General features: G+C 32.2%; 1 protein-coding gene and 3 long non-coding RNA genes across 5 annotated transcripts; 2 read left to right on the forward strand and 2 right to left on the reverse strand.

Moving 5' to 3' along the window:
* The first annotated feature begins 4,313 nt into the window (after window positions 1–4,313).
* LOC147919899 (uncharacterized) lies at window positions 4,314–7,482 on the forward strand. Its single transcript, XR_015592104.1, has 4 exons — window positions 4,314–4,616; window positions 5,336–5,402; window positions 6,506–6,558; window positions 7,209–7,482. It is a non-coding gene; the product is annotated as an uncharacterized LOC147919899 (long non-coding RNA).
* On the reverse strand, window positions 5,474–6,547 carry LOC104772004 (uncharacterized). Its single transcript, XR_015592105.1, has 4 exons — window positions 6,410–6,547; window positions 6,141–6,308; window positions 5,877–6,007; window positions 5,474–5,798 (listed from the first exon to the last, which is right to left on the reverse strand). It is a non-coding gene; the product is annotated as an uncharacterized LOC104772004 (long non-coding RNA).
* Window positions 7,483–7,875: 393 nt separating the features above from the next.
* Window positions 7,876–9,218, forward strand: LOC147919900 (uncharacterized). Its single transcript, XR_015592106.1, has 3 exons — window positions 7,876–8,429; window positions 8,577–8,677; window positions 8,782–9,218. It is a non-coding gene; the product is annotated as an uncharacterized LOC147919900 (long non-coding RNA).
* A 505-nt stretch (window positions 9,219–9,723) lies between these two features.
* On the reverse strand, window positions 9,724–12,444 carry LOC104772955 (vesicle-associated protein 2-1). 2 transcript variants are annotated; one of them, XM_087506251.1, is made up of 8 exons: window positions 12,133–12,444; window positions 11,779–11,863; window positions 11,494–11,564; window positions 11,281–11,362; window positions 11,072–11,187; window positions 10,839–10,970; window positions 10,255–10,323; window positions 9,724–10,111 (listed from the first exon to the last, which is right to left on the reverse strand). In XM_087506251.1, exons 2-8 carry the CDS (start codon window positions 11,837–11,839, stop codon window positions 9,980–9,982), a joined length of 663 nt encoding a protein of 220 aa, XP_087362377.1. In that variant the 5' UTR covers window positions 11,840–11,863; window positions 12,133–12,444; the 3' UTR covers window positions 9,724–9,979. The 2 variants fall into 2 exon arrangements, with proteins under 2 accessions (XP_087362377.1, XP_010495811.2); XM_010497509.3 differs by having other exon boundaries at window positions 12,090–12,444.
* Window positions 12,445–12,692: the final 248 nt, after the last annotated feature.

A 12,692-nucleotide genomic window follows, 5' to 3' on the forward strand; every position in this document is an offset into this window, starting at 1 on the left:
AAAAAAAAAGAGATTCTATACTCAAAATTAAAGAAATTTTTGTACCTCATTCAAACATAAATACAGTAAAACCTCTATAAATTAATAATGTTGGGACCAAGATATTTTATTAATTTATAGTGATATTAATTTATCTATAAATTAATAATAATTATTTTCTATTGCAAATTAATAATTATTAATTTATAGATATATTTTTATTTTTTAATTTTTTAAAATTATGAATTGAGAATATTTTAGCAAAATAAGATTATATTTTTGGATGTTGTAATTTTATGGTTTAGGAATTGAACTTGTAATATTTAAAAAAACATTATTGACAATTAATTACAAATACTATAGACAAATTGACTTATACACATACATACATAAATTCAATTTCATGAATAATAATATCAATTGTCCTATTTTAATAGTCTTTCAAATTATCAAATTGTAAATGATGAATATCTAAAAACTGAAAACTTAAAAAATTTAACTATTTTTATGACATGTTATAGAATATTTTAGAGATAGAGTTATAGTTTGAAAATACAACATTACAACTGTTCTAGAGAAATGAGCTTTAAGATAAAAATACATTATTATATCAGTATATATATATATATATGTATAAATTTACATGATTATTAATTTATGATATTATTGGGACCATATTTTACATGAGAATTTCAAAAAAATTATTATCTTATTATCTTATCGAATTTTGTTAATTTTTACACTGGCCCGACTTGGGACCAGCAAAATTTATTAATTTATAGTGTTTATTAATTTATAGAGTATTAATTTATAGAGGTTTTACTGTATATGATTCTCTTTCATTTTTATTTGAATTTATATTTAAATTATCTTGAATTATTCTATAATACATTTAGTTAATAAAAATTGTGATTTTTTCCTGCATATGATGTAATACAAAATTTTAAAAACGAACATATATTACTCAATAGATGAATAAAAAAATACAGATACAATATCCCACATCATCTAAAAAAATTGGGCAATGGTTCAGAGTCATACTATAAAGAGACCAAAATGATTCTGAATACAAATGAGTAGAAATCTTGATTTATCAGGCATTCAAACTTTAAAAAATTTTATTTGGTTTATTCTGGTTCTTTATTTTACAGATTTTTAAAAGGTTAAATATGAAAAACTATTTAGAACTTTTAAAAAGTTATATATGATAAATATTATACCGTAGATACACAGTAAATATTAAAAATTAAGATGATATAGTGTGAGTTAAAATATCTTGGGACGGGTTATATAGCGGGACGGGTTTTGTCGATATTTATATAAATTAGAAAATATCATTAATTTGGTGTTACATGGTGAATCGACCAACCTTTTTTTTTTAAATAATAAATAATAAATAATAATATAAATAACTACAACTAGTGGTCTCATACCCACTAGCCACCTAACCACAACCACAACCAACAGCGGAATAACAATACCAATATCCAGTTAATATAATAACTAATATTCATAACATCAGCAATATCCAATAATCAAATAACATAAATCATAGAACCAGCAACCTAGCAATGTTCTAATGACCCAACTCTAGCAACCTAGCAATGCCAGACAACATAAAACCGAGTCCCTAGAACATCCTCCTCTTCATTGCCTTGATTCCACGATCACACTTTGCGTTTACTTGCACCACAAACACACATTGCAATGCATAAGTATTTAATAAACACTCAGTAAGACAATCCTCCCATCTACTGGGCTATACACACAAGCAATAGAGTCATCTCTAACCATCAAACAACAATCAACAATCAACAATAACAAACCAGGACTGTGCATCGACCGACACCAACAAGCATCGACCGACGCCACATGGGGATGCATCGACCGATGCAAGTGTAACTTGCATCGACCGACACCCAATCTACATCGACCGACGCATGCTCGACGTAACACGAAAACCCTAGAGTTTTACGCGCCGTCCTCGCACTTGCATCGACCGACGCAGGATATGCATCGATCGACGCAACGTCGAGCATCGTGTTTTCCCCGAAGCTTCTCGCTGGATCTTCGTTCCTACAACCACAAAACTCGATCCCAAGCCACAAGAAAGCTTCCTAACATCCATAGCAACGATCTAACAAGCCTAACATCACAAAACAAGCAGATTAAAGAGTTCTCTAGCTTAGATAAGCCATGGTAATGCACTTACCTTTGCCACAGAAGAATCTGAACCTCTAACAAACAAGAATAAGCCTCTAGGAAGCTCCTACAACGATCCCAGCTACATATCTCACCAAGAAACGCCACAAATCTCCAGAAATCACCACAAACGTTCAAGAACAGTTCTCTCTTCCTTTTGTTTCTCAAAAACGGTTAAAGTCGTCTAATGAGACAAAAAGAACGACTTAAGGGTTTTCCCTTCCCTTTTGCCCAAAATGCAGCGTTTGACTTAAATCAAAACGCACGAAATTGAGCCAGCATCGACCGATGCTCCTACAGCATCGATCGATGCACATCCCAAACCGGGATTCCAGTTCACGGATGTTACACATGGGTAAAACATCATTTCATTATTTTGTTAACACTGTCGGTATCATAAAATAGATATATCTAATTAAATTGATTAAATAAATATTATGTAAAAAATAAATTATATTATGGTATTATATGGTTTATTTAACAATTATTATATAATTATAACATATTTAACTAACAAATACAATTTATAATTTAAATATTTTAGTTATAAATAATTTTTCCGCGGTGTACTGTGGGTACTAATCTAGTATCACTTAAAGAAATTGTATCCTTTGTCCAAAAAAAAAAAGAAATTGTATCCAAATTTCCCAACCAATTTATAATTCATATTTTCTTACAATATAATCGTTGACCAAAAAAAAAAAGAGGTAATCCCTTTCCAAAGTAAAAAGAAAAAAAAAAAAAAAAAAAAGGTAATCTAGTTTGGTATAAAGTAAAAAGGAGCAGTAACAATCCAAAGAGGTAAATCCACTTGTTAGAGGGGTTAATTTTGAGTAATTAATTACTGCAGGAGCGCAGGTTAGCCGTTAGCGTCTGAATCTCAAACAATTTTGTTTTTGGTGATTTGTTAGTTCTGTTCTGACCAACGCTGTTTCCCGCAAAACATACAACATGTAAAAGATTAAAAAGACTTTGAATTTTGGGGTTGGATGTATGCAAGTTGATATTTTAAACGATTTGTTTAAAATTTATAAATTATATGTTATTCAATCATATATTTTAAAAATTCTGTTTGTGGATCTGGATTTTAATGATTTAGGGAGTGTATTGAAACTATGATTTTGCAAGATTTTATGGGATTTAGAAAATTTAGAATTTTGATAGATTTTAAGGAAGTTGATATGATATCTAAATCCAAATATCACATAAAACCATGAGATTTGGATTTTTGTATTTTTAACTAAACAAATCTTCTCAAATCTTCCAGAATCCCTAAAATTTATTAAAATCCAAATCCACAAATTGTTTTGAATAACAGTGGATTTTAAAGTAGATTTTTAAATCATCAGTTCAATAACAGTGGATTTTAATGGAATTTTTAAAATCCATGATTGAATAACATAGATTTGTATATTTTACACAAATTACTTAAAATATCAAGTTAAATACACCTCCCTAAGATTCTAGAAGATTTGAAATGATTTCTTTACATAAAAATTATTTAAAATCTCGTGAAAATTAAAATCACATGAAATATTATTTTGGGCTTCAACAAAATAATATACTAGATTCGGACCCGCACATACGTGCGGGATTATATTTAAAATACAAAATTTAAATAATTTATATTAAAATGTCAAATGATGTTTTGTGTATTTTATAAACTAATCCAAATATTTTTAACAATTTGATTAAAGTGTTAAATTGGATTTGGATTCAGATTTAGTTTGAGTTATTTTACGTATATAATCAAGACATATCTATTTTGGAACAGGAAACCCGTCCCGCCCTGGGAAATCCGCCCCGACCTGTCTCGTCGCGTAACTATAGAAGTATATGAACTTAGTAAAATGAATTATTTCAAAAACAAATCAGTTGAAATTTAGAAACTTCAAATATATTTAAAATTGTTTCTAAAACAATTATAACGCCATGAACCTTATGACCTATTGCTTTATTGATTAAACGAATACCAACTTTCATAGTGTAGGACTTGTAGGTTTCTGTTTTCAACAATTTGTATGAAACTCAATTACTAACGGGTTTGAACAAATAACGGATTTGTAAAAACACTTACTACTTTTAGACATTGACTTTGTTTTTGCCTTAACTAACAAAACCCAATCTTAATTGGGCATTGACTTGCTTCTGGCCCATCTGACCTCTTCCTTTCTTCGTTGACACAAAAACCACGCTTTGTTCTTCTCTTCGTCTTCCTCCTCTTCGCTGATTCTTCTTCTTTCAATGATTTCTTCTGCAATTATTCTTACTAACTCTCTTCTTCTCATGCTTGATTCTCTTGACACATGATTGATCAAAGATGAGATTTCAACAGTTCCTACTCCGAGCAACCCTTTTTCCGGCACCTCGTATGCGGCCTAGATCTGGTGCTTCTGAAGATAAGTCTCAGGCTAGCACTATTGTACGTGCTCAAGGTACTGCTTGTAATCCGAGCATACACAACCCTTGTTCGATTTTTATTTGTTATTGATCCTTCAATTTCATCTCTATTTCCCATGCATTACTTTCTTCAATTCAAAGATTCAAGTTTTAGCCTTTTTGTTTTCTACAAATTTGGAAAATTTCTATAAATTTTTTTAATTCATGGGTTTATTGTAGTTTTGCTGAATTAGATTTGTGGGTTTTGTTGTTTCACTTTTGGTGGGTTTCAGCGACCTTAGCAATTGAAAAAGAAACACAGACAAAGCTAAATTGTAGCTGAAACTCAGTATATGAATTCACATAAGTAAAAGAATTTCATAGTTAATAAGTTTGTAAATAGATTTATATGTTGCTATTGGCCCGTCAAATTACTTTACGTCCTTGATTGATATTGAATAAAATTTGTATGCTCTTTATGTAATGGCTACATGATGGTTGTTTCTATTTTCCACGCCATTGTTTCACCTTGTGCATTCAAAACCTCATAGGAAAGAATTTTGAGTTTTTTTTGCGTTCAGTTCAACTATATTTTAATCTAGTAAATGCATTTGAAACATGAAAGTATACTATAGGATATGGTAAAACCAATGAACCATCTAATTGTATGTTTACATTGGTTAAACTCAGAAACTTGAGTTTTCAAACAATTTTTCTTGTTCACTGTAATTATACATATAATAATAATACTTTTACGGTTTGATTCATTTTACAGCCGGTCTGTTATACTGAAGTAAAAGATGGAAAAATCCGAAACAGGAGAGCACCCATCATCTCAACAGGTTAGTTACTATTACTATAATCGAATATTATTAGACTCATGTGGTTCATATTAGCTATATAGGCATAAGTAGGATGAAAAACTGATGGTGAAACTTAATTGAAAAACAAAGAAAAAGAGTAGGAAAATTATTCATCTGTTTATTTATGACATTGCATTACAAAATAAAACTCAACAAAGAAACCAAAGAATAGTCTTAGAAATGAAATTTAACGCAAGAAATCAAATAAAATAACCAAACTTCACCATCAAAACCTAAAACCAGATCACTTCTTCTCAACCTAACTCCCATCAGCGTTTTTGTTTCGCCCTTGTTTTTTGTCATCATCACATCATCTTTAGATGTGGAAGTGCTTGACACATAAGTCTCTTGTAAATAAGTCAAGGCGAGTGAAACCTGATATTAGGCAAAATTCAATTGTTTAGCTTATAGACAATGACCAGATCATCAGAGAATATAAGATAGTATTAGAACCTGATCACCAGAGAAAATGGTAGTTGGTTTCACCATTTCAGCTGAATCATCAATGACTTCTTCTGCTAGAAGGCCATCCTTTAAAAGTACCTTGGAAACCATGTAGGAGTCCTTACCATCCCACAAATTTTCTTTTTCAACACACACCAAGAAAAGATAGGTCTTTGCAATCAAATTATTGTAAATTTTTGATTAGGAATATAAGATCTGATTAGGAACTTATTTCGATTATTTAAAAAGATAAAGCTTTAAATATATTAGTACCTCATTAAGTGATTCGGCCTTGGTCTTTGTGATCATCACATCATCTTTCTCATCACTCTCATCCTGATTGATTTTATCATTAAGTTGCTTATTCTCCACTGTCCAGGAACAATAACTCTCTGAAACTTGATGAGTTGTTGTTTTAACAGTGGCATGAATCAGGGTTCCCTGCAAAGTACATATAAAGAAACATATAAACTAATAACTAATGAAAAACGAATATGATAAATAAAACAAACTACTAATATAAGCTTACTGAAGCATCGTACCAAATGATTTCTATGATTTATTTGGAGTAAGTGGTGTACTGCTTCCAAGTATGAATGATTTTAACTTGAATTCTCCATTAAAATCTGTTATTGCAGGAAGCTCAACCATTTTCGATTGAAGCCGTAAACAAAGTGAAGAAAGTACAAAGGTATTATATAATTCAGCCTTCATGAATAGCATGTATTTATAGCATTTCATGATTAAGTAGGTAATTAAATCTTTACCATATATATTTTTTGATTTGAATCAGTTAAGGATAATATTTTCTTAGATTTCCTAATCGTTCGCAATGAATTGAGGAACAATACGTTTTGGTATGATATTAAAAATATTTTCAAATGATTGATATCTTTTTTATTTGCGAAATCAATTATTGGTATATTTCGTATGATAATTTTTGGATGTTTTTTTTTTTTGCTAAATAATTTTTGGATGTTCAAGTAGGATTTAATATTGATCGGTTTATTTTTTATTGTTAAGATTTTAATTAGTAGAAATTTTAAACGATGAAATTGTTAACTTTATTAGTTTCCTAAGTTACAGGATCGATCAATATTTTTGTAATTAATTATGGGAGATGATTGAGTCTGATTAAATATTCGAGATTTTAACTGAATGATTTATTTTGAATTCGAATTTAAATATGGATAGTTTTTATATTGACTCGTTTGTTAGGTAGGATTTCTGAGTAATGCTCCGTAATAATAGCTATGGTATTGATTACGGGTAATGATCTTTGTATTTATTTCCTTAAAATGTTGATATTTATATTATCTTAATTATTATTTTTGCTTACAGGTTTCTAAGAAGTCATTGTTTGGAAACTCTCTTATCTATCCACGATCCGAATAAGTTTAGCCCGGATCATGTAAGATCCGCGAGTTTTTACTCATTAGGATTACCAGTTTGCCCTCGATTTAGTTTTTTCTTTGTTCTTCCTTTTTTTCCAACGTGGGGGCATTGTATGGCATACTTGTTTTTTTGTTTTTTTTGTATTCCTAAGTGTGCTCTCCAATTAATAGTATAGATATATTTTTTTTCGGTTTAACATATCTTGATCTTCTTTAACAAATTATAATTCTTTTACATTTTTTCTCCGGTTGAACTTATTAAAAACCCAATCGTTTTTGGTATATATACAACTCTAGATTTAGAAACCCTAGCTCTAGCTAGTTCCAGAGCCGTGCTTCAGTAGAAACAAAAGAAATTTTGGCCTACGGCCTCATATTTTAAAAAAAAAATCGATGAGCTTTAGTTTTACACTTTTACGTAAGCCCTTAATGTTTACTACAACCGTATAGTTTCTAATTGTTAGGCTCACTGCTCACATAATTATGTCAATAGATAAAAAGAAAAATTGAATAAATATTATAAATAAGGGTAAACATTATAAACTGAATAAATATTATAAACTGAATAAATGTTCAGATTATATAATTTTTAAAAATATATATATATTATTTTTCTGCATGCAGTTTCTAAATTGATCACACGAAACAGAACAATTCTCATCTCTCTCGCTCTCTCATTGAGTTGTGTGCTGTTACTATTTCTATACTTGAAGTCTATAGAAGCACCTAATTAATGATTGATTTTGAAAGTTTGGTTAATGATTTTGTAGGGAAGAAGAGAAGAAAATTTTCAGTTTAGACCTTTTTTGTTTCTAAAGTTTGTTGTTTCTTTTGTTATACAGTATGACTGGCATTTACCGTTCTTGATATTAAATTTTTTTATGAATCAGAACAATTTTTTTTTACCGCCTCCACAGTTTATGTTCGCACGGCTCTGGCTAGTTCCGTCTGGTTTGTGCTGTGCGTCATCTCGCTGATTATTGTCGTAGCTAGAAATTTACCCTAACTGTTTGACGTGATAATAATCTTCTTTGGATTTTGGTAGCTAGATGAGATCAGAGTGGCCGTTTATCCATCGCCGGTTACTATGGTTGTGAATTTGCTCGCTGGGAAACACAGCAGCAATCCGATACATGGTCTCCAACAATCGATTGACCGGCTAAACAAGGTATCTATCATCCGAGTCCATGCATAAGTCTAATTGATCTTACTTTTTATAATTATGAACTCTGTATCCATTATCCTCAATTGCAATGAGTGTTCCTTCAATATATCACCTCATTATTTACATTTTGTTTTTGTTGGTCTTGTTTAGAGGCTAGTGCCCATTGAACAAGAGGAGAAAGTTTACAGGGAGAAGGCTGCCATGCATTTTGATACAGCAAAACAACATTACCGGGACAAATAACAAACGTGGTACGTACGTACGTCGACCAAAGCTTTTTTTTTTTTAACGACCACCACTTTGAATCGATCGTTTTTAATAAATTACAAATAACACATGTTTTGTTGTCATACAGAAGCTTTATTCCATATGAAATTGAAGCTGAAAATGGAGGAAGCAGCTCAACATCATCGGCTTCTTCGCCTGCGTTTACATAAAGAAGCACGAGACTATTTTTTTTCTTTTTCTAATGTGATTCTATTACTATATACATTTATTTATTTATTTTCGAATTTTATTAACACCATTTTTCTTTTTTTAAAACACAAACAGTTGATGTTAACTGAAAATAGCAAAAATGTGGTGATTTCGGCTGAAGGTGGGAAGAAGAACAAGAAGAGGAAAGTGATTGATGCGTTGCGGCTGAAGCCAACGCATGTACTGTTTATTTTTTTTGGTTTATTCCTTTCATTGTTAATAACATATTACATTATGCGCTGGCTTCAGATAACATGAATGTTGCCTAGACAACATTTAATCTTCCAATATTCATGGGTTCTTGTTGACCTTTAAGCTGCTGTGACAGCAAACAAAATTGTATATTCCTTTGTGTTATATATTAGAATTATGTATGGACACCAATATACAAGATAACTCTACAGACCTACCTGATCATCCCCTTACCAAACATTAAAAATAGATTTGGTTTCTCTCTCTCTCGCTCGATTAGTCCCTAGCTCCCTAGGAAAGCTTTCTTTGATCACGGTTACGCAATCCCCAAGTCTCCCAAATAACATTGTTTCATGTGAGAGATATTTATTTTTCTTCAAGTTTGATCACTAACATTCGGTATTTATAATGGATCACAAGTATTCCTACGTATATTCGTATTTCTGTGTGTTTAATACAGAAGGAAAAACAAAAGTTCATCTGATCAAGTTTTCATTTTAAAGACCTGAGGGCTAATTAATTTTAAAGACAATACTTCGTTTTCGAGGACAGGTAATTATTTTTTAACTGATAACAAAATAATTGCAATAGGTTTCCTTCTCCACAAAGCGGTCAACAATGCAAAGGATTTAGGATTGAAAAGGTGGAGAAGTAAACTCGAATGATTGAAAGGGTCTGTTGGGTCAAAAATGTACATACAATATAAACTGAAAAAGAAAAAAATTTGATGGAAGAAACACGTAGAAGAATATTAAGAGAGAGGGATAGAAATAACGCAAATTTAGAAGATCAACAGAGTAAGATACCCGAAAATGTGTGAAATTGTTTTGGATCCGCAGTTACATATGCTGAGATGGTAGGCGACGTGGATAAGCTGAGGGTTGTTATGTGGGAGAAGCTAAAGTGAGTTTTAGGATGAAACCGATGATGAGTCCGATGAGTCCAACCATAGCTGCCAACTTTAAGGATAGCCCATTTCCGCCGTTCCTCTGGTTTCTCCGTCTCTTCACCATCTCCTGCGATTTTATTAACAACATTGTAAGGCAGTTTATCCTTTGCTATTATCCATTGTTATGTTCACATGATTTTGTCTGAATGGCAATGAGAGCAAGCATAAACCAATGCTAAGATATCAGAGAAAGGTTCATGGAAGGCGTACCAATTCATGTTGCAGCTGTTGTGTTTGCTTAACGGCTGCATCTCGCTCTTCCTTCAGCCGCTGTATAGTCTGTTCATACATATTGATGGGTATAATTGTGAGAGTGGTGATTAAACACGACACAAATTAATCTCTCTTTAAGCAAGGAATGTGGTCACTACTTGTGAGATTCTCTGAGGTATATTTATTAACCACACGATGAAGAAAGGTATATTTATAGAGAAAAAAAAAAAGAAGGCTTCAAAAAGCAGCGTGTGTTTCAGTTTCACTGTCCCAACCAATCAACACAGTCCCTCATTACAATTTCTAACTTACTATTGCTTGATATCCACAAGTGTGAATACTAGAAATGGGATCTGAATAACAATTCTTGCACACAGGTATCACAAAAGAAAAGGACTTTTTCAATTTTCATAAGGTGTCTCTGTCTATGCAATAGGTTCATAGTATATCTTACTAGAAGGGTTTTCTGCTACAGTTTTAACAAGCTAGCAAAATGATAATGATTCAAACAGATTCTCAGTAAGTCATTACCATAGGCAGATTAAATTATATAGTGTGGGGTGGGTGATGGTGTTACTCACAGAGATGGTTTCTGAGCCCTGTCCATCACCATTTGTTGCTCCGGATTCAGAGGATCTTTGGGTAGTAGACGGGGAGATATAAGAGACTTTGAGCTTACACTCTGTTAATGTCTTTCCACTGTCCTTGGTGAACTGAATACAAGCATGTCAAAATTTAATATCAAATTTGTTTCCCCAAAAATGTTGAAACAAGATTCTATAATCAAAAAGGTTGTAAAACTGGGATGTCTTACTGTGTCCTGTGGAAGTTCATCGACATCAGTGTGTGGAGGTACAATGGTACTTTGGAGGAGAAATTTGTCTTTGCACTGCATATCTGGAGGATACTCTCGTTGCGCTTGTAGAGTAACTAAAATTTCAAAGATCTCTTAATTACTATCTCCATGTATCATCAAGTTATTAAACTGCGGATGAATAAAGAGAGAGAATGAATGAATGGTACCTCTAATGATGCAAGAGTCCCAAGGCTGAATGACACCAGTGTTGGGTCTTACAAAATACTTCTTTGGAGATGTAGTTTTGACCTGATTGATTTGGTGACGAAAATGAAAGATGTCATTTGTATATTGTACCACAAGAGGAAACAACTAATATGATCATAAAAGAAAGCAAGGATGTACAGAAGGTTGGTGGTTTGATGGAGAATTGTATATACCTTGAAAGCAACATAGTGCTCAGTTTTATTGGCAACTTTAAGATCACAGTAGCTTTGCTTCTCGAGTTCAACTGTAACAACAATATCAAATATTCCCCATTTCAATGTCACAGAACAAGAATATATTCTTAGAAATAACAACCCAGAGAATCAATCATCAACCTTCAACAACTAACATTATCTAAAAGTCAGAAACCTCAGAGCTCAAAACTTTGATGTTCACAATATCGAAATCTCTAAGAGAAGGAGAGAGCTGAGTGAGATAATGCATGAGAGAATGCTTACAGAGAAATTTGAGTTCATCAGGTTGAATGGAGATAAGCTGATTCTCGCCAACACCAGACATCTTTGTTGTTGTTGCTGCTTTAAGCTACGACGCACAAACACAAAAAAAAAAAAAAAAAAAAGGTTCCACAATCAAATCTCTCTATTTTGAAAAACTTTTACACATCAAAATCGAAGCCCCTAATTTCAGAATTTTCTCATTTCTTTATTTCCCCCCCCAGGAAAAGGTCTCAGAAGAAAGAAAAAAAAAAAAAAAAAGTAAAAAAGAAGAAAAGGAGAAAGGAAAGAGAGCAAAAAAAGACGGATCAAACCTGAAGAAGACCCCAAAAAATAAAAAAAAGTCACAGGTCCAACCGCGTGAGGAGGAGGAGGAAGAAGCTGCGCCTTATTTCTTTATCTGCCTCTTCCGAGAATCGCTCTCTCTCCACCAAAACCAGAATTCACCTTCTCTCTTGTTTCGATCGATTGGGTGGTAAAACGAAGTTTTCTAGAGAGAGAAAAAGAGAGAGCGCTTCGTGGAGCGGCCAGCCACACGTGAAGTCGAAGCAAAGTTTCCGTACGATTTCCCTCCGGCGTCGTCTCCGGGAAGTGCGGGCAAGCGAGAAGAAGAAAGAAAGAGAGGCAAAATGTGACACGTGTGATAACAGTTGTGCATTGTGCATTGACAAGAAAGAAAAATAAAAAAAAAAGTTTTAAAGCGACAGGCTGGAAAATTAAAAAAGGAAGGATGACGTGGTAGATTATGATTGGTTTGCTTAGTTTGAATATACTCCACTATACTACTAGTAGGTTAAAAAAATGCTAATAATGAATGAGAGCTTTCAGAGGTGGTAGGCCATTTTCATTTCTCTCACGTTTGAGATTCATTTTAGTGTGTGTAATTTCTTTGCCGTGTCTCATTAATGATTTAAATT

The sequence above is a fragment of the Camelina sativa genome, chromosome 20, assembly GCF_030686135.1.
Source record: "Camelina sativa cultivar CO46 ecotype springtype chromosome 20, ASM3068613v1".
NCBI classification, from domain to species: Eukaryota; Viridiplantae; Streptophyta; class Magnoliopsida; order Brassicales; family Brassicaceae; genus Camelina; species Camelina sativa.

Bases quoted from the DNA above. Each gene is read 5' to 3' on its own strand.
- LOC104772955 (XM_087506251.1), bottom strand. From the start codon at position 11,839: ATGTCTGGTGTTGGCGAGAATCAGCTTATCTCCATTCAACCTGATGAA. The intron at 11,363-11,493 runs GTATATACAATT...CAAATCAATCAG, and splicing joins AGCACTATGTTGCTTTCAAG to GTCAAAACTACATCTCCAAA. The intron at 10,112-10,254 runs GTACGCCTTCCA...ATAAAATCGCAG, and splicing joins AACAGCTGCAACATGAATTG to GAGATGGTGAAGAGACGGAG.